Below are 26,835 nucleotides of genomic sequence, written 5' to 3' on the forward strand. Positions count from 1 at the left end.
TGTATGTATGTATGTATGTATGTATGTATGTATGTATGTATGTATGTATGTATGTATGTATGTATGTATGTATGTATGTATGTATGTATGTATGTATGTATGTATGTATGTATGTATGTATGTATGTATGTATGTATGTATGTATGTATGTCGGACATCATTTTCATTAGGTGCAACACAGGTAATCCAGACAAAATACACAGTTGAATAAATGACAAACTATACCTATTCAGCATTTCAATAATTTTATTTCACTCATGCTCATTAAAATAAATACACAATATGTACATCCCGTTCTCTCATGGCAGTGAACCCCAATATTTACTCTTTCACTTCCCCCTCAGCTGAACACACTCGGACTCAAACTGTGGGATGACACAAATGGCGCACGCACGTATACATCGTATGCCTTCACGGGTTACCCTCGACAAATATACACTCCAAACTTTGATATGTCAGATATGTCATTCAAAGATATTCTTGACACATGGTGATAATAATCTTTGAAGATCATGGAAAGATAAAAAATATCCTTATCAAAAGTGTAGTAGTGAGTTTAAGTTCATATGCAACACCTTGAAAAATATATATTTACAATACGTTTCTTTCTCGCAACATTAAGCACAATGTCGTGATCGATGATGTTCACTGACACAGCTAAGCACTGACGTTGGAAACAGTACGACAATGAGCTGTCATATGTTCTTTTCTCTCTCAAATACGTTCTACAAAAGACCACTGTGCAAGCTACAAATATTTGAGTGCTTCAGTGTGAGCGACTGACGTTTGTCATCGAAACATTCAGATTGAGTGAGTTTGGTCCGAAGTCCCTTGAAGTGTATTTAAATTAGATGTGGGGAGACCATCATGCAGGGCCCCACCAAAACGGATACCGTGTAACAGTACAAGAAACGTGATCAGAGAGAACCGGAACCGGAAGATAGGTGTCTGACGCATCTAAGGTATGCAACTCTTTACAGCGAATTGCGGCACTCAAGACTTTGTGATTCATGTGTCATCCAAAAAGTAATACGGTCAGCAATAAATACTGTACAGCGTTACCTCGTTGGCTCAGTTCATCAAAACATATTCATCAAGTTACATGCAAATAATCATCTAAAACATCGGTTGTCTTCAGTTTAGTTCAGGATAGTATTGGTGTCACAAGAGGTGTTAACACCGAACTTCCTCTTCATCTATGCAAAGGTCAATATCTAGGTCAAATCAATGTCACTTAGGTGAGATCAAGGACGTGATTGAGGTATGAAATATAGCAAATTGCAAGACGAAGTATTTCTATCTTCGACAGTTTCTTATCTGGCGGAAGCGTTGGTAGTAACTTCCGCAGTTCAGCAAAGGCAACGTTGAAGGCCTCAACACGAATTCTCTCCCTTGTTGCATGCGCAGTGCGGTACTTCACTGTTGCTCGGCGACGGCGTCTCCTCTCTTCTCTACTGAGTTGTGTATTTTCTTGATTTCCACCACGATGACCTCTAGAGGCCAAAGGTAAACTGTCCTTGCAGTCGTCATCTGAATCTCTGACGTCACTCTCAGAGTTCAAACCATTCTCTATGCTTGTGAAAGTCATTTTGTCTGATGTCACTTCCGTGTGCATTTTCCCAACTTCCGGTTCATCAACAGGAATTCTGAAAAAAGAAAACGTAGCCAATATGAAACATGACTGAATAATAATCCTAATATAAAATTATCCTTTTTAGGAACCGCTCACGTGATATTGGAGGATATGGTAAAATAACACTGAAAAAGAAATATGATATCAAAGAACCGAGGTGTAACTATGGATACACACACACGCATGCACGGACGCACTCACGCACAGACATCATCACTACAAACAACACCAACGTACACTCTCCAGTTGAGCTGGGGTTTAAACAGTTTGAAGAGTTAAAGAGTCGAAGTACAAACTACCATTGGTTTTCAACAAGCCCTTGAACGCTTCATGTCAAATGTGTTTGAATAAAAGTCGGTCAGTTGATTCAGATAATGAAATAATATGTTTTAAGGAAAGTTAACATGAAACATAAATATATCATTCACCACTGTACGACAATATATACAGACAAATACTAGTTTTGCCGAAGTATGTTCATTAAAATTGCCTGGATCAAAACTGATCGATTAAAGACTCGTGTGTAAGTGTTAATGATCTTGTGTATATGCGCAGACTGTGTCAGACTTCCCTAGTAGAGTACCCAGATTAACTGATTCTGGTGTTCTGTCTAAAATAAATATACGATATTTAAGATTATCACTTAACCATTTGCATTGTCTAATATATATTTTCAAATATATTTTTGCACTGAGTAACGGATTTGGGTGTCCCATTCAAATGATGCACAATTTTCATTTTGATCCTTCTACCTAGCCATGTTTCATGCTCTAGGGATCTGTTTCAGGTGTTTGGCAAATCATCACAGAATTTTGACACTCTGATTTTTTTTAATTGCCTAATTTAAGATCGGGATGCCCATGTACTAATTTGTCGCTATTCTGGGAAGGCTGGAACAAGAAGACTTTCTAATTCATTATCATGCATAGCAATCAGCGACAGTATCATAATGTCACCATCTCGGAATCAGATTCTTTTGTCTTTGTGATGGCATCTGCCCGGAATCCTTGGAGACGCGTAATCGTTTATTGTCACGTGACATGTTTTGCCAGAACGGTCTCCCCCTTTGACAGAATTAGTCACGTGATTGGCTTATCAAAACTTGAGACTAGTTTTGTGTCCATGGGATGAATTAACCCCACAATCGATTCTGACTAACAAGAAGTGCAAGATTCGATTTTGGGACGAGAAATGGACAATGGAATCTTGGCAACGAGATGCCATCTGTCCCTTGAATATCTCAGACAAGTCGCAAGTTAGCTAGAGTTATTCATGATCATCCATGCCTTGCGACACCATTGCAGACATTCACAACGCGAGCCAACACATGGCATGAGAAATAAAAAAGCTGTGAGAAAATGGCAAAATGTATTCAATGTCAAGTAAATCATATATTTTAATAAAATATGAAAACACATTTTTTGTTACAAAAAAATGGTATTGCGTGTTAACATATTTTTAATTTTATTTTTGAATTTATCAATTCAAATTTGAACGTTTATTAGCATTATTATCATGATTATTGAATCATCGCCCCCATCGTGTTTGTTACGTCTGGTACACCATAGACAGACTCATCACTGAGGTCCAGCATCATGTTTGTGTTTAAAAGCCTAATGTGTGAAACATCCAACGCCCTGAGTGATGATTTGCAAAGACAGACCACTTCCTTTGAACATCCATTTGAAATCGCCATTGCATCCCGTACATTTAGGGTTACATAAAATAGTGTGTCTTTTGGAAAACCCACGTTTACTCATTTTATAGATATGCCTGAAATAGCAATTTGGAAAATGTGAATCTCTATGTTAACATTCAAAGAACGTGTCGCCTTTATAGATATTTGCAAGAACACTGTCAAGCTCACACTGAATACAAGACCCTTATGTGACCAATTGATTGAAAGCAATATGTTTTTCCTTTAAACTTCAGAAAGGAAAATCCTTTCATCTTAGATTTCTTGGTTAAAACAAATTTCCGATTTGTTTGTAATCTGATCAATGCAAAGTGGGAAAAAAATCAAGTGCTATTCATTATGAATCCTGGAACACGTACATGAGTGGTTAGTATTTTGTACAAGCAAGGATATAGCTGATAGTGTGGGGATGGTTCGACACCGCCTGACCAGTCATGTCATGGCACGTCAATCTGAAGAGTGGATGGGTGAGTGAGTGAGTGAGTGAGTGAGTGAGTGAGTGAGTGGTGGGTGGGTGTTTCAGTGAGTGGCAGAGTGAGTGAATGAGTGAGTGAGTGAGTGAGTGAGTGAGTGAGAGAGTGAGTTGTAGAGTCTTCCACGTTTACCACTTTGATAAATGACAAACCAAACAGTTACAGCCAACGGTGGTTGAGTTTCACACACTGTGCATGTCTGGAACATCCAGCCCTGGCCAACCCACTGCCCAGTAATGATCATAGCAATAAGAAGACAATAAACGTAAATGCGGATGTGAATATTCCTGAGTGAAGCGCATATAAAAGCCTAACGTGTTCGATAACTTTCACAACTAAAGGATAGTCTATTATTAACGGCATCCAAATACGTCACAGTGGGATTCTCTATCTGTCACGTCAGCGCCAAATCTTGTCTAATCATCTTACAAAACACACAGGTAATTGAGTAAACATTGTAACTACCCTGTATGTTTGTCATGCAAAGAATTCACTAACAGTGTTTGTGATATGTCTTCACAGATGGATTGAGAACGGTTGTCATATTTTCATGTCAACCGTTTGACATTGACGTTTCAGAAAATTTAAATTGTCATCTGCAGAAGTATTAGGGAGATCATGTACAGTAGTGTAAGCTGGATGAACTGTCCTTAACTGACAGAGAATATCTATACAGTCAAATATCAGTTCACTGTATTTCAAAAACATGGATTTTACAAGATAAAGACTCCTAGCTATCGTAAACCCAAACTGAATGTTTTCAACCGGATTGAAAATTTAACATGTCTTAAATCAAGTTTAAAATGAGATGCAGATACGTTGCTGAGGATTGGTGGGCGGGGTGGGTTAAGGGGACACACACAGAGGAGAGTATGTGGATGTCTTCAACACTCACTACTATTTGTTTCTCATCACCTTCAGTAATAACATAAATTGAGCTGAAAGTTTGAGAGATTAGCCTGTCAACTGCCACTGCCCCTGGGACATCCAAGCTGCTAATTAAAGGACAGGACTGTCTCCCATATTGGTTTTGGCAACTTCCGGTTCTTAGGCAACTCTCAATTACGCATGTCATCGAAACACTTCCGCCTCAAATTGTAAAGGTAACGCGAAGTAATCCGATTATCACCGTCTCGAGGGGGTCGCGTTATTTGACAATTTTCTTCTGTTGTCAGCAGGGACAAAATTGACTTTTTTTTCATTTTCTGCGGTCCTTGTCAACATGTTCCGAGACTGGTTTTTGTTTCTGCCTGGGTAGTTCTGCATTCCAGAGAGGTCCCTGACAGCGTCCTTAGAAGAGTCATCATTAGATGGAGTCTGACACCTCTCAGTTGCTATTAGAAGATATGTTTATGCTGGTTTGGTGAAATTGTGTTCAAGAGCTGTTCAGGCCAATAGTCTTTTGTACTGGTCTTAAGTGGACTGTACATGCTATCGCGTTTGACCAGTGTCCACCAACAAAGGTTTGATTACTCTCCTCAGATCTTGCTGTGAAAGGTTTTCTAGCTTGGAAACAACCTTAGCATATCACGAACAACGTAGCTCGAAACGTCTCAGCACCGTTTTACAAGAGGATGCAGATAGGCATATTTGACGTAATACAGACGTCGTTGTTGACTTAATACGTATGTTACTATTGATACTGTGATACATGCGTAATCATTTAAATTAAAAGTGTTCCAGAGACTACACTTACTGCAGATGTCGTTTACTAAAATTCGGAAATTGTACCCAGAATCTTAGAATATTGGCGTTTTAAGGAACACGCGTCTGCGCAGCGTATTGCCAATTCTACATATGTATTATTATACACTACTAAAAATGTGTTAAGGACCACAGGGGAGTGCGTCAAATTATATGCATCTTTTAAAATAGCCTAGACAGTATTATTTGGAAACAAGTCGGCTGGAACATGTTCTACAATGACTACAACAAGAAGTGACTTCTGAGTCTAAGTTGATGGACTTCGTGTCCATGAAGATGAAGTACAGCTCCTTCGCAGCAACATACGTACACGTAAAACTGCCATCTCCGTAGCGCACACCTGTCATTGCGTGTGTCTGAATAGAAGCGTTAAACCTTAAGACGTTCCGCAGGAGATAGATGAGAGTGACGGCAGTCAGGAGAAGTCTTGTTCCCGCTGTGTGGTGGAACTCTGTCCTCCACCTTCATGTCGCTAGATAGCTTGATAGCTAGATAGCCGAACGTCTGGCATCGCGTGTGTTTGGATAGAAACGTTACATCCACCGGTGTTCCGCAGGTAGTGAGTGTCGGGAGTGATGCTTATCCGATCCTCTGGCATCGATTCTAAGTCCTGCTGGTGACACTTTCAAGACTTGATCCTTAGTAAACTCTGAGTAGTATAGCTTGTTTTAAGGGTGTAGTTTCGAACCTTTTGAATATGACCACTGGATATACACAATAACTCGAGATAAATCAGTGGCTTATTATTTTGTCTATCGATAATAACAACAATCAAAATAAATTGTTTTGGATAATATCAATATTATGCGCTGATTGACAAAGGAAATTTAATATAGTGAATGAGTTTCCTTCCATGGAGGTGACGGTGAACAAATGGTGTGATCTCACAGATTTATGAATAAAAGCAACTCCAGGTTAAGTGACTGAGGTCGATGGTTAAACCGATATTATAGCCCTTAAGCCCTAGTCATATTACCAGACAAGACAGTGTTCACATCGCCTTGAGAATCGACCCATACTAGATCCTGAAATACGTAAATAGGACACGCAAACAGAATTTACGGGATAGCCTCGTTTTCGCACGGGATCAGGTGCAGAGGGCACAAATTAGATTATGTCTGCGGCCAACTCGAATAACATCAGTTAATTCGAGATCGGAGAAGATTCATAAAAGATTAAGAGTGAATCCTATTGAGCGAATGTTTATTGGAAAACTAACTGGAAAAGTAGACAGTTTAGCCTAAATTATCACTCCAGCTCCTGTCATTATCTAAAATTCCGATACGTGATAATACGCCATGTTAGTTGTCGATAAAAGGGAGGTAATCCATCAGCGACGGAATCGATTTAAGACTCAGGTGGGAGGGGGTAGTTAGGAGAGAATGACGAAATAAAGTGAAAATTTCCATTGACATTTGTGGATAATAAACGCCAGATACCCCCACTTCAAAAAAGGAAGGAAGTGTGAATTTCAATGAGTATTCGAGTGCCGTTAGATGGACCCCAGCCAAGTACTTTCACTGCCAACACAAGATGGCGGCCCCGAGAGACCCATTTCTGGTAATTGTCGTAATTTGCTCTCGCCTTACGATGCGTGATGTCTTCGCATGCATTTGAAAGTTGCAGCAGTGGAATGCACAATCACATTAACAATGACAAAGATACAGGCTCTCGCTTAATTGACGACGCTTTGGTCCAAAACGAGGTAGTCAATTTCAACCGTGCTGATTCACGTGAGGCGCGTGCAGAACTCAACCCGTGAAGGTCGTGACCTTGATGGTTCAACTTGAAGGTTTACTCGCCAGATGATCAATTATTGTCACATTCTGTTCTTCTGCTTGGCTCATCGTCGCGTCGCCATCGTTATGATGGTAATAGGGCGTTTAAACAGAATTATCGTCGCTCTTACTGCCCGCTAACGTTTCTGTGGTATTGTGGAACAGGGGCCTAATTCACAAGCTCTACAGTATTTCTTTGCAGCTCCAGACTGATGCCACTCACAGCATTAAACGGTTACCCCCATGGTCAGACAAATGGACAGTGTTGTTAAGTTTCAACCAGACTAATCTGGAAATATCCCCCTCCGTAAAGAAAGCGATTGTCTTCAGCCAGACAGCGGTGAGTTTTCTAGGAGAAATCTGATAAAACGTTAAATATAAACTACATTTTAGATAGATTGAATTTCTAAAAAGGTTTACAATTCGGTTACGCAGGATACTGTAAATCATATGAATATGTTACTAATATTTTGCAGCTCGCAATGAAACGAGGTTAGAATACATCTCCGGAAACATAGGAGGTGCTAAATAGATCATGCGATCAGGCTTGGTTACAGACGGCGTGGATTGTTGCGTCGGAGAAGGTCGCCTATGCTCATGATACCACTCATTGGGTTGTGTGGTAAAGACCCGACTATTGGACTATTAGCGTTGAACATCAAAACGCGAAATTGGTCAAAGGGTAAGGCTAGAATGACCGAGTGAGTGAGTTTAGTTTTACGCCGCTATTAGCAATATTCCAGCAATATCACGGCGAGGGACACCAGAAATGGGATTCAAACATTGTACCCATGCATGTTAGGAATCGAACCCGGGTCTTCAGCGTGATGAGCGAACGCTTTAATCACTAGGCTACCCCACCGCCCCGATAACGCTAGAAACGTTATCGCCGTTTGAATAATAACACATAACAAAGTGATAGGTATTGCTATTAATCATAAGTGAACTCTATTAGAGTTGAATCAATATAGACCTGAGCACAGTCTAGTGGACACAAAGTTGTTCCAGTATGACAAAAACGTTATCTATATACAAAACAAAGATTGACCTCTTCTTGTTCAACTATTTTATAGAACTGACACTTTACACCTAATACATACTGTAACTGACAATCAGCATAAAGTTAAAATCTATTTTTAAACAGGGTTGAATATTATACTTATCACCAATTATATAAATTTCTGAAGAGTTTCGGGGCGGTGGGGTAGCCTAATGGTTAAAGCGTTGGCTCGTCACGCCGAAGACCCGGGTTCGAATCCCCACATGGGCACAATGTGTGAAGCCCATTTCTGGTGTCCCCCGCCGTGATGTTGCTGGAATATTGCTAAAAGCGGCGTAAAACCAAACTCAGTCAGTCAGTCTGAAGAGTTTCTCTGTATTAACCTTTCTTCTTTTACCCAGAGGAAGAAGTAATTCAAAGTTAACATATCGTTTTTAAGTTAAATCAGTTTTGTTTTTCCCCAGTCGAGCAGACCAGGATAGCAGAGCAGGATATGCAAGCCCTTTTGGCGAACACCTAGTGTCATCAGTGATTTTCAGTGATCCGGTGATATAAATATTATCATTAATTCATTTTTCCGCCGTATGTAATATAATAATTCTTTTTCAGCAGGTAATCAATTATTCAGTGAAGGTTATGTTTTATATGCACTATGAAGGTGCAGTAATATATTTTACTCAACGTCCACGAAAGAGAAGAAACGCATTATCAAAAACACACTTTTCCTCCGCTCACATGTCCATTTTGAGGATGTTATGATAAGGCACACTCACCGTCACCTTGTCAATGTTTACCCTTATGTTCGTAAATGCTACATGCTTTTACGTCCACGATCCGTTGAATGGAACATGCTTCTAAATGCATTTTAACATGCTTTGGAGGTTGAAAGAAGTAGGCCATTCTCCCATAACAATCTCGGCAACTGGTACCAGCGTACAGCTCCCCCGAGGCGGTCACGTGACACTGATATTACAATCGCTCCTTACAATTAACATGTGCGATACATATCAGTCTGTCGTATAAACGTTTAACCTTTTTCATTTCCGCATCGACCCTATAATACGATGTCAATTAAAATGAAAAACTCGCTTGCAATAGCAGACTAATCGGTGTCGCGTGGCACGGCATATAAAAGTGCCTCGTCTCAATCTGTCGACTCTTCAGCGTGTATGAAACATATGTCAATATTGTCATATCAAATACTTGGACACTTATTACAAGTGACTAAAATACCTAGCAGGTTCTGGTGAGGAGTTCAATTATGTACACGGCTCCTATTGTAGCGAGCGGTGATATCGGCAAATCGGAAGCATGCGCCGTTTCAGCATAAACTCTCATGTGACCGCGACGAGATTTAGCGTGAGATTTTGTGTAGAGGTCACGTGACTCCGTGAATAGGCCACGCGACACTGCCTGTTGAAATCATAGACGACAGGTGAGGTAGTTTGTTTCTGGGTCGCGCGACACACACGTGGTACAATTGGAGGTGGCCCCGGGGTACGGCTCTCTATTAAGGAAAAATATGGGGGCGCAATTGCTTCAATGAATCAATTTTCCAGGAGAGTCGGTTTAGAGAGGGTGAGAAAATGTACCATATGTGCAGGTAAAGAATGACTTCAGCAGCATTAAAAAGGCCAAAGTTCGCGACTGTGAAATCAATGATCCGTCACGAGAGTACTTTACAATTGTAAAACACCTTGTTTGACAATGTCAAACATTCATGATAACCACTGAAGCTTTTCATGGACATATATTGCCTTAGACGGTTTCATATTCGGAGGAAATGTTGGGGCTGAAAGCGGAAAACGGATTCTTTTCGAATTTTCTTAACTTTTCTGAAATATTTCTCCAAGAGTTACATGTCTCGAATTCATCTATCCTCTATTTATTCCCGTTAATGTTTGAAACGCTTACAAATCTGTTCCCACAGGAGCGAGGAAGAAACCTCTTTTTTATAAATGACTTAGGTACATTATAATGCGTGTTCACCGTGAAAGTCAGTTCAAACTAATACAGAGTCAGTGTTAGTTATCAGGAGGCCGCAATGTATGAGAATTACGCTAATTTCTTAAACGATATTTGCTGTATTAATTTTTGGTTTCGTTTGGTGTTGTATTCTTTAATAATTCAATAAATCCTCTCCTTTAATTTAACCATCCGTAAAATAAGAATAAAATTGTCCATTACTTAAGCTTGATACATTTAACGAACTGACCCAGGCCTAGAGACGTATTTTTTAAGCATTTTGTGTTATTTTCTGTAGTCCGTCAGACAATCGTATTTCTCCTCACAAGTCTTTTTATATCTTTGTCTTCGAGGCAAGTCCTGATTCCGCCCACACAAAATAATTACCGGTTTTCAAAAGCCAGACCCGGTCGTAACGCCTCTTACAGATAGTTTAGTTTACGATTTAAATTACTAGCCGCGGTACCGAATTTCTGTTTATCTATTATTTTCATTTCATAGCGGTACAATACTCTTCACGACTTGTCCTAATGACGATTCGAACCCTTGAATTTGGCATTATAATTTCATACCTGAATGATCATGAAAACAATCGGTCTCAGAAGATTTCCTTGTCGTGTCCTAGGTGATCGCACGTGTGCACGTGAAATGCAAACGCTTTTATTACCTCCTTGTCATTTTAATTTAGAAAATTACTACTTCACCTCTTGAGGAAATATGAAATATTAATAATTACGGTTTCTGTAGTGATTAATTGTTGTTGATGATTTCGTTTCGTTTGTATAAATCTGATTAAATTTGCGTTATAAACAAAGGGGATTAACACGCTTTCAAATCTCATCATCGTCATCTGTGGGGATAATTACAGAGAAGACTTTAATCATATCAGGTGAGAATTCGTCATAATACATCAAAATGACCTCGTGTTGACATCACTGGGGATGGAATCCATACCGTTTCACGCGTAGTGGTTCTGTCTGGTTCCTGATTAGATACAGTTCGGATAGTTTCATGTGTTTGTCAGATGTCAGTAACTGCCTCTCTACTTCTTTTGGGCAAACTACTCAAAACAAATATCCAAACTTGCTCACAATTACAGTTGATGTTGTTTAGATGGATAAGCGAACAAATTTCATTTGAGTTATAAAATAACTTATAGTGAGTTATCGCTTCACGTCACATCTGGCAACATTCTAGGAATATCATTTCGGGGACATCAGCAATGAGCCATACACATTGTACCTATGAGGGGAATCGAACCTGGATCTTCGGCGTGACGAGCGAAAACGTAAACCACCTGGCTACCGCACTCACTCTTCACGTATGCATACCTCATTGAACGTACTCTAGAAAACGTTTGTGTCTCGATTCTATAGATGGATTCCATGGACCCGTGAAGGTCCGGGTTAGAATATTGTTCTTCAGTAACCCATGCTTGTCGTAAGGATCGTGTGGTCAGTCTCGCTGACTTGGTTGACACATGTCATCGGTTCTCAATTGCGCAGATCGATGTTCATGCTGTTGATCACTGGATTGTCTGGTCCAGACTCGATTATTTACAGACCGCCGCCATATAGCTGGAATATTGCTGAGTGCGGCGTAAACCTAAACTCACTCACATGTTTCCATGACAACTGGTCAACAGAATGCTGAGGACACGGACAGCAGGAATGTAATGCCAGATCATAATTCAGATCCGTGTAATGTTGGTTAAGTTAATTTTGTGGACTCTCAGAACAATATGCTTTTTAAAGGCAAATCCGATTTCAAACTTTCAGTGCATGTGCACATTAACGGTACACGAAATGAAGAAACATAATGGCCACATGGCAATATCTATTGGGAAACATCGATCCTTCAACTGAGTGTTAAGGCTTCTTTTCAAATTTCTTAGCTGACCCATTTCCTCAGACAAACAAAACTGATCAGATAATAAATCAACAGTCATTTCACAACAAATCCCTAGACAGCGATCAAAACCTAACAGTAGTTGTGGGGATAATCTGCTCAGAAGCGATTATGTTCTAGGATGTGGCTAAAATCCATTATTATCACCGGCACGGGACCCCTACCGAATAAGAGCCTTTCCCCTCAGATATTAGTCGTAGGAGAATAGTTTACAAGCTGTCAGAAAATATTTGCCTGGAGAGTCACACATCTGGGACGTCGAATGGGAGATTAAGGCTGGTGTTGAGTTTAATAGAGTGATTTATTGTCGAAGTTGATATTGCCGTCACATGACAAGGTCACGTTTTACGAATCCGTTAGCAATAAAAGATAAATGTTCTCAACTGGAGTGTTTGTATGTTATGGGTACAATGTGTGAAGCCCATTCCTGGTGTCCCCTGCAGTGATATTACTGGAATATTGCTAAAAGCGGCGTAAAACCATACTCACTCACTGTTTATATGTTAACGAAACATCTGCATTATGCTTAGTCAGCGAAATGTTTAACATTAATGATACTGCGCTTATATGCTTATGCTTTATTAACCTAACCTTGATACTTTTTGTTTGTGTGGTATATTTTAATGTTTGTGGTTGAGTGTGTGTCTTTGCGCGCGTGCGCGTGTGTGTTATAGCACATAAATTTAATGTACAATAAAACAATTCTCCCATTAAGTTTTATCAACACATGCATCCTTGAAACAATATTAAATATACTGGCTTTAATTCATCCTGTTATAAAAATACGCACTGTTTTTACAGCTTTATTCGAGTACATCATTTAAATACTGAATTTAGTAAATACAGTATATTCTTGCATCTATTTCGACATATATCACTATTTATTCAAATTGTTTATTAAGACGATTTTTTAAACTTCGCGCCCAAGAACAGAGTGGTAATTATCTTATGACTCTATCCAAGAGACAAATCAAAGTTATGTTCACATAAATATTAAAAAATCCCTTCAACATCAGAGCAACACCAGACATATCCTGTGTCATTTAACCGCATTTAACTAATATGCATGGATCTATGTAAATCAGTGATGACACCAGGTGTTCGCGAAAACTGAGTGAGTGAGTGAGTTTTGTTTTACGCCGCACTAAGCAATATTCCAGCTATATGGCGGCGGTCTGTAAATGATCGAGTCTGGACCAGACAATCCAGTGCTCAACAGCATGAGCATCGATCTACACAATTGGGAACCGATGACATGTGTCAGCCAAGTCAGCGAGCCTGACCACCTCATCCCGTTAGTCGCTTCTTACGACAAGCATGGGTTACTGAAGGCACATTCTAACTCAGGCCTTCACGGGTCGTTCGCGAAAAGGATCATACAATATCATTTTTATCATTATTGTCTGGAGTTTAAGTATTAGGGTTTGTAAAATTGCTCGTTGCAGCGGTTGTATATAGATAACATCGTATATTTTTTACTATTTTTCGGGATATGGAAATCAATGCGGAAGGTTAATTATACACTGGAAGTAAAGGGTAATATTTGTGTAACTTTAGTATGAATAGTTTTGGCTAGTCTGATAAAATATCTTGTTTTCATTAACTAATTAACGGTTAATGTAACTAGATAATTTCCATTGATAATGCTAAAATATTCACGAGCAGAAATATTATATAATCATTCTTAACAGTACAATCTTTTTTAAAATGTGGAACATATTCATTCTTGTCACAGGAAATAAATCCAGCCTAAGCATTGCAATATATATATTATCATGTTATACTCACGTAAAATATCACAAATGAATTATTCTGAAATTGAATATTATTGAAACCTTAACGTCGTTCACACTCCGCCTGATAAACCTCTAAAATATCAGCATTGTTCATTTTATGCTGGTGTGGATAATTTCATCTCAGGAAATTTGCCGTGATAACATGCGACTGTAGTCTCCATTGTGTGTGCATCTTAAGACGGAGTCTCTGTCCAAACATTGGGAGCACACTTAGTGAAACGACAGTTCTCAAACCCGAGTCAATTGCATTCGGAATTACGGGAATTCCCGAGGGGAGGTGAACAAGGGTTGTGAGAGGGGTCACGTGACCAGGAATTGAAACGCAATCTGTCGCATAATTTGGATACGATTCGACAGCGTAGATAGCTTCAAAGTCGTTTCGGTTAGGAAAGGACTTTTTGAAATTGAATTTTTGGAAATGAGAAGAATTTGTGGGCAGGGAATTTGATTATCCTAGAATTCGTTTGGTTATTTGTTTGTCGTGTCCTGGGCATCGCTGGTAATATTATAATACGTTAATAGAAGCAATTGTATAATATTATTTACTTTTTTATCATATTTGTTTACTTTTACGTGAATCTCAGTTCATATGCAACCAAGCAGTTAATATCGATAATAATTCTGAGATTGTTGACCATGACAAAAAACTAATGAGTTGCAAAAGATAGTTCCGCCTGTGTTCGAAATCAACATAATCCTTAAACACAAGAGAGAAAACATAATCACTAAATACTACTAAACTACTAAATAGTAATTTCACTATTTTATCACTTTATATAATTCACGGCATCATACTGAACATTTTCCATGTGCAGAATGTTACGTATATTCTCACAACAAACTCTCTGTCGTCATCAAAGCCAACATATGTAACACATAAAGATCCTTAACATCAACTTCAAGATCATCCGATTTTCCAATCACATGAAAGTACAAGCACATTTAAAACAAGACGTATATTTTACCAGTAGGTACCCATAGATTCGTTTGGTACTGGACCTGAATTTTCTCAAAATAATGATAACAAATTCTACTTCAACTACCGAGAACAAAAGCAGCTACACGTATTTGGAACAGGTTACTCCAAAGGACACGTCGTTGGATGGTGCGGGAAGGTTAGTATTTATTCCACTTGTGTCAAGTCAGTCACCAGACCAACACCATTTAAGAAGAGTTCTCTCCTTGCCCAAATTATATTCTTTTCATCTTTCAACTTCAAGTCAGGTCCACTTGCTTTACAGGAGAGCGGCAATTGCTATTCCAAACGCATTGAAACAAATCATCGCCAGCACAAATTTAAGTAAAGCTTGAGACGAAAGGACGAAGACATGGGGAACATAAATTCAACGTGACAGTTCTATCAGACTCTGTGAGCGAGATGGAGTGCAGGCTGTGGTAATGTTGAGTCAAGTTCCAGACAGGATAGCGACCCACAGTCACTTAGCGCTTACACAGACTGGCACCAAATACCTTTCTTTTGGACTGTCTGGTCCTGTCAGCATTATAAAATTTCAATTCGTGAATTTCACTGAGTTAGTTTTGGTTGAGTCCAGTTCGGCTCAAAGTCTTCCAAACCGTCTTGTTATAGTGGTATTTGCTTCACGAATTATATATTTATATATTACATTAGACTAATAACAATGTCAATTTGAAATATGTTTAGTTTGTTTTATTGTACATGAAGTTATTTCCATTGCGTTCTAGAAAAAAAATTTACGTGCCATTTATTACTTTGATATTTTAATAGCCTCCATAGACTAGTTTAAAGTTCCAGTGTACTTCACATCTTGATGCATACATTTTGTTTATTCAGTTTGAAACATGGGTTGTAGGTTTACGTATCCTGAAATATCATTCAACAACATGAGCTGGTAATTTGTCTTTACAGGAGGTAAGACGGTAGAGTAATATGTATGTACCGGTAATCAATTTATGGATGAAATGCTCTATTAATTGAGATGATTCAGCATCAATATATGAGTCACCTTCTTCGACTTGCTAAAAGATCCATACGTCAATATGCTAACATGTGATTGTTGCAAACGTGTCCTTATGATAGTATATAAAAACACATGTTCATGATATAGTCGGAATCGGACTCTGCATATAGCAGGGATTTCTTATGAAAACGGTTTTGTCACTTTTTTGCTTTCATTAACTAAAGTATAGATCCATGTATAGAGAAATATATTAGCCGATTTCTGTTTACCTATTCAGGATATATGCTAAAAGAGAATTTAGGGCATATTCTTCCTTGCTATTAAGAGAGTACACACAGACTCTGATTTAGGAATCCGCTATATGGGATGACTGGCTTCCTGCTGTCCTCAATATTAGCGACAAACCATCGACTGTGGTGCGATGTGTTCGCCAGATGGCGAGGATAGCTCATCCTGACCTTGCCTTTGTTAATGTGGGACCCCAAAACAGATATGAATTTAGGGGGATGATTAAAATTATGAATTTTAATTTGATGGCAAAATCCTATGAATGATGCCTTTGACTTTTCCATGAATTTCTTGATCTGGCCAGGGAATTTAGGATGCTTAATTTGTCAAATTTTCTGAGAGGATTATTTTCAATATGATGAACTTTTTTCTTTGGATTTGAAAGAAATTGGTCCGCCTCGTTTCGGTTTGAACTGTGGAATATGGTTGATGGTATTTCCTCTGTAGAATACACCAGGATGGCGGGCTGCTTCCACATAATGTTAGCATTATGCTTTTATTAAAACACAGTGGAAGAGATTTTGGACGATACGGCTATCATTATAGCTCATAATTCCGAAAATAATGGAAAACGAAATATTACTGAAATAATAATAAGAACGCATAAACACATGATAATTGGGGCTGTAAATGAAAGAAACAAGAAATGGTTATTCGTTTGAAATGCATCTGATCCAAGTATCATGGTTCAAATGTGGACTCCATCTTGCAGCAACATTAGTTTGCTGACAGTTTTCAAAATAGTAGCTTTTGTGATTCTGTGTCAAATCAAATTCTCAAATGTGTACATGTTTTGCCCGGGGGTTTATGTAGTTATAGTTGAAACAAATGTGGTGTTGCTTCTATTGATATATTATTCATGGGAACATTTGAAGAAGTGTGCTTGAGTTAACATTTAACGCCATTTCGGCGTTATTCGAGTCATGTCGTAACTTACTGAGAAAGACACGGTCTGTGCCTTACAAAACTTTGTGGATATCAAAATACTACAATATATTGTTGCCAATAGGTCAGTATTTGTGGCAACTAAAGTATCATCAATACAATGATACAAACATAATACCTGTACATTACAGTAATAGCTATCAAATTCGTAATATTATGTTTTAATATTTGCCACGGTGTAAAAAATCACCCGAAAAGTACAATATTAATGTTATACTTTGATATATCTGTAAATGTAAAACATCAGTGATAAGAATAATTATTCTCGATTTTTGGAGAGATTTTCCGGGGTAAATGGCTGTGATGACTGAAAACAGTGATAACCCTAGGTGTTCAAGCAAATGGTAGCCTTGTCACGTTTTAAAGGTAATATTTCCGGTAGGTATTGGCCGTTAAAATAGCAAAAAGGCAAAGCAAACATCATACTGAACGATCACCAAAGCCACAAAATGAATTGAATGTTACATGTTGAAATATTGTTTGTGTTGTTATTGTTTAACGACGCACTCAGCAATATTCCAGCTATATGGCGGCGGTCTGTAAATAATCGAGTCTGGACCAGACAATCCAGTGATCAACAGCATGAGTATCGATCTACGCAACTTGGCTACGGTGTCAACCAAGTCATGGTCGGACCACCCGATCCTGTTAGTCGCTTCCATCTTCAGAAAAATATTGGTGGGCTCGTATATCCCTCACATATCACAAACCTCCCTACAGGAAAAAGATAGTGCTATGTCGCGTCCTTTACATATCATTGAACCAACCTACACAAAATAACGTTTCACTGTCGCGTCCTTTCATGGAATATATCACAACTACATTTAACTTCACACGACGTAATTAATTTGCACTCTCACTAAATTGACCCGTCCTAAAACTTGGACACAGCGTCTCTCCACTGACAAACTAGCTTTTGCTCATGATGGTAATAATCCCTCTACTGCCCCGTAATCTGGTTAGCATAGATCGCCTTTCCTTTGATTAAACGCACGATCAATTCAATAAGCCGTGTTTGGGGACGCGGAACAGAGAGCCGATGACAATCTGAATTGATTTCTATGGCCTAGTATTATCGCAGATTTATATGAGTTGTGTAACGGTTTGTATAAGCTAATATGAATAAAATTGTAAGAGGGAGCAGTTCTTTCTTGTTGAATGCAAATTCCAACATCAAGTTAATGAAACCGCAGATTCTTCTGAGGGAAATGTGTGGCTTTAGAACTAGATAGCTAGATATCAGTTATGTAGTGTAAATAGAAGATAATTACAAGAGAGGGTCAGTCTCAGTTCTTTGCAAGAACGAAAACAAGTAAATGAAACGAATAAGCATAATTTGCGAAATCTGAATAGAGCTTTTCAGATTTATGAAAGTCATATTGTTATTTAGATAATGTCGTGGCGTGGTCCACATATCTGTATACATTCAAACAAAATGATGACGTTCCACATTGTCCCAATTGATCATGTTTAGAACATGTAACCTGTGGGATGTTAAATGTTGACTATATATAATAATATATCTAATGTAATATTATGTGTGTGTGCGTGCGTGCGTGCGTGCGTGCGTGCGTGCGTGCGTGTATGTGTGTGTGTGTGTGTGTGTGTGCAGCAGAAATATTGTTTTAAAGCAAAATATATTTGTGACTGTGTACATGTGTAACATAATATAATGCTTCTGTTGTAGGTTGGACGCTTTCCTTAAAAGCAATAAGTTTCAGTATTCATCGCTGATAATACTCTCATCATAATCAACAATGTCCATGTTTCATCATTTATTACATGGGTATAGAGTATGCGGTGTATTACACATGGAAGCCAGAACATTGTTCTCACGATGTGTAATAAATTAATTTGTTTGAACACATAACACAAAAGATCATTGTCTTCGACCTATCACTTTTTGAAAATGTCATGATTTTGGCACTATATCCTATTCGCCTACGCCTGGTTTCACCACTGATTTCAGTGGTTCATTATGTAACTGTCACTGCTATATGGTTTGCCGTCAAAGCCAAGTGCAATCTGCTTGAAGGCTATTTAATTTTACTGCATTGACGTTTTATATTTCACACCAGATTACTGCTTGAGATAACCTGTATCCTCTATGAGTTAGTTAGTTAGTTAGTTTTACGCCGCTTTTTGCAATATTCCAGCAATATCATTCTATCATAATATTCTTTATGACTTCGTTCCTTGCTAAGAACGTATACATTTTGGTCTTAACTGTAGCATTTTTGTTTGAATATACAATACAAATCTATAGAAATGCACTGATAATTACAGACAAGTAAATCATCATGCTTCTTTCCTAAGTTGCTGGAAAGTGTTACGGTGAACTTTTAAGTTTATGGCAAAATACCAGGAGTGTAGACACTCCTCACGAGGCACAGTGAATCCATTGACAAAATAAATTTATTTCATATAATAAAATATGCAATTCGAGTTAATTAAAAAATACAGAATTATGCATTCATTATGTGTCCCGTTAATATGTACTGACTTGTCATAAGTTTCTTCCAAATAATTGGGCTTTCGTATTAACGAAGTTTCGTTGTTTCATGAAACCACAAAACTACGTCTTAAAGTCATGTCTTGACTGATATGAAACTACAGTTAGGACTTTACCTGAGATCTGATTCTTTTCGGAATATAAATCTTATATTCTAATTAAAAGATATTAACTATTACTATACCGTTCTATGTGCAGTTGGTTTCTGCGTCTATACTGAGTCAAAGTGTTTGTATCAGATGGACTTATTTTATAAATTCTTTTGTAATAAATGCTTGCCTCTTTTGCTGCTACGTTTTGTTCAATTGTCACATTACATTGTGAACAGTATTTTTGTAGATAATGAGATTTTCTGATTATTTCCAGTGCGAACGTCAGACATAACTGCATATGCCATGACATATATAGAATCAATTGTTTGCATGTTATAAACCGCTGATCGTGCTGAGATATCGGCGATGACACCTTTGTATCTGTTGGCAATAATTCCATCTCTCCACGTCGATGTCTCGTGTACCTGCAATTAACACCTGACCCACACCCCCGCACCTGTCAAGGCGACTCCAATTACAGGTAGAAGTAACACACCTTTGTTCGCGCACGTGCATCGAATAACCTGAGATTGGAGCCCTGTGCAGTGCTCTGTGATTAGTGATCCTTAGAACATGCTGACTAAAGCCTTAGTGGCAATTTCAAACCTTTTAAATCATTGCAACAATAACTATATTGTACGGATAATTATATGTTTGTGTATGAGGAATTAGGAAGACGTTTTCACTTTCAACGTCGGATGCTTTTCAAACAGTTTTCCGAAATGTGGGTACATTATCAACTATCAGAAATAGACGACTAACGGGATCGAGTGGTTAGGCTCGCAGACCTCGCAGACATGTCATCTTATTCTAGTTGCGCAGATCGATGCTCATGTTGCCAGTCACACGTTTATCTGGCCCAGAATCGGTTATTTTACCGTCGTCATGCTCCTTGAATATTGCTGAACATGGCGGTTTTTTGCAAACAAACACAAATCTATTCTCCTAATAAATTGTAAGAAGATAAAATGCGTTCTCTTCATTTATCATCTTGTGATTAGACATAAAGAGATTTTAAACAGTAATAATTCTCATGAGATGGGATGCGGTCTTGTTTTGTTTTTAATAAATAATCTAAAAAAATCGTTAATCTTGATTAAGGAGGATTCATATTTTTTGTCACAAACAACACAAAGCTTGGGGTGGATATATTCTGACAAAGAGACAAGCAAAAATACCAATTTATTTTATATTAATAATCGTGACATTTCATGGAGATGCAGAAATGGATTTTATTGTTTTCAGTTCTAAACAGTTTCTGAAAGGTTAATATTAGGATCCAGTTTTGTTCAAATCGTTGCCATCATCGTCCTTATTATAGGTGACGCAGTTATCAATACCCTAAATAAATAACAAGTAACAAAAAGTAAACATCTGATAAATCTATCAATGTCAAATGCTTAATGTCATAAAGTCCATCATAATTATTGTGAAATCATTGATATATTCGTAATCATATTAATATGACTTTTCACGAATTATCATACACAAATATCAGCTACTGTAACTCTGGTTTAGGTTCCAAGGCACTGTGTACTGAGTAGTATGTATATTTATTCATGTACATTGTATGTACTTAAACAGTATCATGTACTTATGTTCGTGGATGTGTGTAAATATTTCGGCCATTTATTGAGACAATAGTTACGAATTCATCAAGTCTTAAATCTGACCGTTCAATGTGGTTTGTCTCGTAACAAGTCATGTCGGAACGTTAAATCAGTTCATAGAACAACGTTTTTCCTGCAATGTGCATGGAGGCCCCCCAGTGACATGTTCAGTTATGCCTGACAATTTTACCTGACAATCACGCCTGACAATAATGCCTGACAATTATGCTTGTCATATAAGACACATTCAGACATCTATGAAAATGTATATGGCTGAGTCAAGAAGAGGTTTATATGCCATAACCAGTTTCGATGTAGTGCTAAGAGAATTTATTAAATTGTCGTTATTCCAAAACGTTAAACTGCAGGGCAAAAGTCAGTATATGCCAATGTTTAGCTAAAACATTAAACATACAAGAATTGGTCAATCGATGTTCATGTATTTCACACGGGTATATTAGTTCTGTTAGGACCTTAAGTTTACAGTGTTTCGTCGACTATGTTCAGCTTAACTGTTTTGTTAAATCCAATTTTTTAAAATCTACCTTTCCCCCCGACAGTTCACATGCAGTAAGTGGATACAATAAAGCCGGTATCTTGATTTTGGAGACTTAATAATAAGTTGTAATATCTTAATATTCCGGTGTGGTATAATGCACTCTTATGAACTGGGGAAAGTTTGGTTGAAAGTTAACACATGAAGCCAGATCAGCTGATTAAACTGTCCACTGCCCGCAAAACACACTGGCAGATTATAAGGAACATCTCATGATCACAAACACTCAAATTAAATCAGATCACCTGATTAAACTGAACACTGGCCGCAAAACACACTGACACGTTATAACATCTCATGATCAAATAGACTCAAATTAAATCAGATCACCTGATAAAACTGTCCACAACCTACAAAACATCCAGGCAGATTACAAGGAACATCTCATGATCACATAGACTCCGAGTTTGTAACCGCTTGACATACAATAAAGAAGAAGTTGTCATCCATAATATTTGCGTTTCACTTAGACAACCTTCTAATACATATTCCTCAGTTAAACCCATTTCTGTTTTCTGACACACCAACATAATACAAACAGTGGATGTTTACGCAAATTTCACAGTATGTTGTTTAGATTTAATCAATATGAAAGGACAGTCAACTTAAATGTCATAAGGAATAAAGCTAGCTTTAATAACTCCGACAGAAACACTACAGCTACAGAACGGCAGTTAACAACGACTAGTTTACGAAATTAAGTTAAATTTGAACACAAGAGCAAACTAAATTGATGATGAATAAACTTCACTCACCTGTGGGGGTGGGGTTCGAACGGTGAGGCTCTCATTTGTCTTATAGAATGTCGACAAGTTAACAATCAAGTAGCCATGTCTAGAAGTTCAGCTGATAGAAATATTTGAGCTCCTCTTGTGTCAAACCATCCTGAAACTCTTCCGTTGAGATGGTTCAATATTTATGTGAGTGAACGCAAAGTCTCAGTTGTTGCCAAAGTCGTTGTCCTCGAAGGATGACGTGTCTGCTGTTGGATGCCGTCCCAGTTGATGCCCACTGATTAACAACTACTTGGCACCAAAAGACGCAACGATGACACTGTCCTCAACCTAAGTCCTTCCCTGTCTCAGCCTCGTGGAACCCCAACTTAAATGTCTCTTGCCTTGGCTCCTTGTCGTCAGTCAGAAGGTCTCTACAGCAAGCCTGTTACCCGGTTTCTTCAACTCGAGGTCCAAGCGTCAGAGTAGCCACGAGTAGTCCCGTCCCAGCTCTGGTATTGACGGGTTTGGTCCGATCCGACTCGGTCCGTATTATTATAGTCGCGCCCCCTGGTGCTTGTTTCCGGCAAGACAGTATTGTCGCGGCGATGGTTATATTTGTTGATATTAATTAGCTCTAGCAGCAATCTGATTGGTTCGTGTTTTGAACGCTCGTGACTTATTTAATTTGCGATCGATTTCCCCAAATCTCCATGCGTTAGTTTCTTCATCGCAGACAGACAGTCCTCGGTCAGGCAAGGCAAGAAGCTCCGCGTTAACGTTTCCTGAAAAGTTCTTACATGGAATTGTATAAGACAATTACTTTATACATGTAGATACTTCGTAGATAATTAGGAGGTGAAATACTTTGTTTTGAACCTTGATGTATGTCAGCATTAAGTTGATACACCGTGATTCAATTTGAACTTTGTACCGTTAGAATTTTTCCAGGATGGGTTTTTCTGGGTTCATCCTTCACTCCTGTTATATTATTGTGTGTGCATAATTTAAACAATATATATATTTCAGAACAAATGTATAGACATTTAAACAATAAATTACACTAAGTTTAAGTAGTGTTCTGTGAAAAGAAAACTGAATGGAAATAAATAAATAGAAAACAGTCAACATGCTAACTAAATTAGTTCAGCAAATGTTTCTCAATGTTAACATCAAAACGGAAAGAAATATTTGTACAAGTTACAAATTTGAAAGTTCACTCTAACAATGAACAAACCAGTTTTAACCGATATCAATAAGCCTCATCAGCCAAAATGAAGATTATGCATTTCATTTCTCTCTCTCAATTATTCTGTAATACGTAATCGGTATTAACGCGATCAACACTATTTTACCAGTCTTGTATTGTTAAATTTGACTTCCGCCAGACATGTCAGTGTACGACAACAAGACTCAGCCTTAACACCAAGTAAGGTGTGAACATGTTTTGCACGCTAGAGCTGATTCACACGTGTGTCTCCGGTATTCACGTGTGTTCGCCTTCAACATAATGGCAGCATGAGGAAATTAGGAAGTTCCCGGACACAGGAGAATTCCGAGGCGGCACTGCCTCTCGGAAGTGATAAATTCCGAATCAGTCCCGTCGCTAATTTGTGAACATGTTAACGGCAGCTGCAATATTATCGGCATTTAGGCCATGCGGGGCAAGTAGCTCTGACACCCGATTTGTGGAATTTTCTGGAGGCTGGTACCTATGTATTACTGTGCCCCAGACATGTAATTTGTCTGCAAGAAGGGCCACGATTAGTATAGATGTCTGTGAAGCTATACTCCCAACCAAACATCTCGTTCTGTAAATCCGTGATGTCTGCGTTGATTTTAAACTCTATCCCCACTCTTGTCGCCCTACCACTTCTGTCAAATTTAAAAATTCAAAATTCATACAAAAATGTAATTATGCAACCCCAACGCCCCCTTTAGATTGCCATATGTTTCTGTCAAATCAACCCTCGTTCGATCACACACTAAATGGCCTGGTGGGTCCTTGTGTGAAATAAGCATTATGTAGGAAAGCGCGCGTTAAATCTCAAAATCATCGTCCTCATCCTCATCCTCATCCTCCAATTAAGCTTGTAACAAGGTCATAAGCTCAAATTTCTTTGAGGGGCTTTTTTGTTGTTGTTTTGTTTTGTTTGTTTTGTTGGTTTTGTTTTGTTTTTGTTTTGGTTGTTGTTTTTGGGTTTTTTTTGCCAGCAAGGTGTAGAGTCAGATAAGGACAAACTTTATGAATGAGCTTTTTCTTTATTTAGGTGATGTGACGTTGCGATCCGGATTCTTGTATCGTTGTATCGAATAAAGTTTGTCCCGCTCGGCCTAATACCTGCTTGACAACGATACAAGTATCTGTATCGAAACGTCGCAACACCTGAATAAAGAAGATGTTCGTCCATAAAGTTTGTCCTTATTAGCTCAATTATTTCGTTTATTTTGCACATGACGAAAAATGCGAGTAAGTTTGGATCTACAGAATTGTGGACACCTTGGTTGACGTGATGTCACATACAGACATATTGAGATCATGCATGTATGTATGTATGTATGTATGTATGTATGTATGTATGTATGTATGTATGTATGTATGTATGTATGTATGTATGTATGTATGTATGTATGTATGTATGTATGTATGTATGTATGTATGTATGTATGTGTGTGCGTATGTGCGTATGTGTGTTTGCATGCACGCACGCATATGTGTGTATCTGTGTGCGGGTTTATGTGAGTTAATGTGAGTGGATACACATATCTTCCTCTGATGTGTGCACATAACCACGACTAAACGCTAACGATCACTCATTTCCGTAGAATTGCAGCATATTTACGATGCCTGTGTTTCCATTTTATAAGAATGTCCGTCAATCAGCAGGGACATCCGCATCATGTATGTTGGTTTTAGCTGACCAGTAAACATTACTGGGTACCTATGTTATGCCAAGGACCCCACGGGACTCGCATACACATATAGACCAAAGGAATTGCATCGGTACGTAAATACACGCACGCACACACGCACGCACACACATAGTTGACTTAGTGCACGACATGGCCACACATAGTTAACTTATTGCACGACATGGCCTTTATTTTAACATGTTTAATATGCATTCATCGTACACAATTACAATTTGAACAGTCGATAATCATGTGTACATTTTGAACGTGATTAAATGTAAGCGTATTCAAACAAGTTAACATTTTGAAACCGCCATATCTTCCACAGTAGAGGAAGAAAATCGATGTCAAATTTTAGATATTGCGGGGGTCACAAACATGTCCTTATTGTTATCTTACTGTAATCAAAACACATGCACAACTAATAGGGATACGGTATTGCTATAATCAGAATTGCATTACTGTTATTACCAAAAGAAAACCATTGCAGCCTTAGAAACAATGTCCGTAATAAAATATATATACATTATGTATGTTATTTATGAGAGAGAAATAAGAAAATTGTCTCCCACCACTTGTGTCCCATGTATGGCCCATTTATCCAGTGTGGGTATTTTGATCGCACCAATGTCAACACACCCTCTGGCATTATTTGTCTAGTATGGAAGACACCCTGCTCGCTATCAGGGTCTGATCGTTTTTGGAACATAAGCTCTTCTGTTCGAACCGTTAAAATTATCAATAAATTTTTTCACAATATGTACCTGTAACTGTGAAACTGCTGTACAAATACAATTATGTGTTGTACGCTGAATCCGACCACTGAGTGTGTGGGCTACAGTGCAGTGGCGACACTTCATTCTAACACATGTGTTAATACAACATTGCTGTGGAGCATCTTTTTGTCGTTTATTATCATAAACCTTGATAAAGTAAATAATACAAAATGAGAACTTAAATGTGAGATTTGTTTTCTCTTCCAATTGTCTTATTGAATACACATGTTCTCAACAATGCAAAAAAATACTAGTAGAAAGAGAACTCACAAACTGTAAGAAAATATTCAATAAGCCTATGCTGCTTTGAACCTTAGAATTGTCCACAGAACCTTGGAATTGTCACCAACTCAGAGCCTGAAGGATATGTGACCCCTATCTATAACTGTATGTGGAAGACGAATGTACTGTTTTGAACATAAAATGCGGACAGACTAGACTGCTAATAGGTTGCAACTGGGGGTGTAACATGTTTAAACATATTTCTTTCTAAACATGTTCAGTACTTAAACATATAAAATTCTAAACATGTCAAGG

At 38.2% G+C, this 26,835-nt stretch overlaps 1 protein-coding gene across 1 annotated transcript; it reads right to left on the reverse strand.

Annotated features, from left to right (window-relative positions):
• Positions 1-879: 879 nt before the first annotated feature.
• On the reverse strand, positions 880-22,864 carry LOC124255676 (helix-loop-helix protein 1-like). The gene is made up of 2 exons (XM_046689571.1): positions 22,652-22,864; positions 880-1,646 (listed from the first exon to the last, which is right to left on the reverse strand). The coding sequence occupies exons 1-2, from the start codon at positions 22,684-22,686 to the stop codon at positions 1,235-1,237; spliced, it is 447 nt and encodes a 148-aa protein (XP_046545527.1). The 5' UTR covers positions 22,687-22,864; the 3' UTR covers positions 880-1,234.
• Between the last annotated feature and the right edge of the window lie 3,971 nt (positions 22,865-26,835).

This window comes from Haliotis rubra, unplaced genomic scaffold (genome assembly GCF_003918875.1).
Source record: "Haliotis rubra isolate DU_JTF1 unplaced genomic scaffold, ASM391887v1 Scf605, whole genome shotgun sequence".
NCBI lineage: Eukaryota > Metazoa > Mollusca > Gastropoda > Lepetellida > Haliotidae > Haliotis > Haliotis rubra.

Coding starts and splice junctions, on each gene's coding strand:
- LOC124255676 (XM_046689571.1), bottom strand. CDS start 22,686: ATGAGAGCCTCACCGTTCGAACCCCACCCCCACAG. Junction 1,647..22,651: donor TTCGAACCCCACCCCCACAG/GTGAGTGAAGTT, acceptor TTCTTTTTTCAG/AATTCCTGTTGATGAACCGG.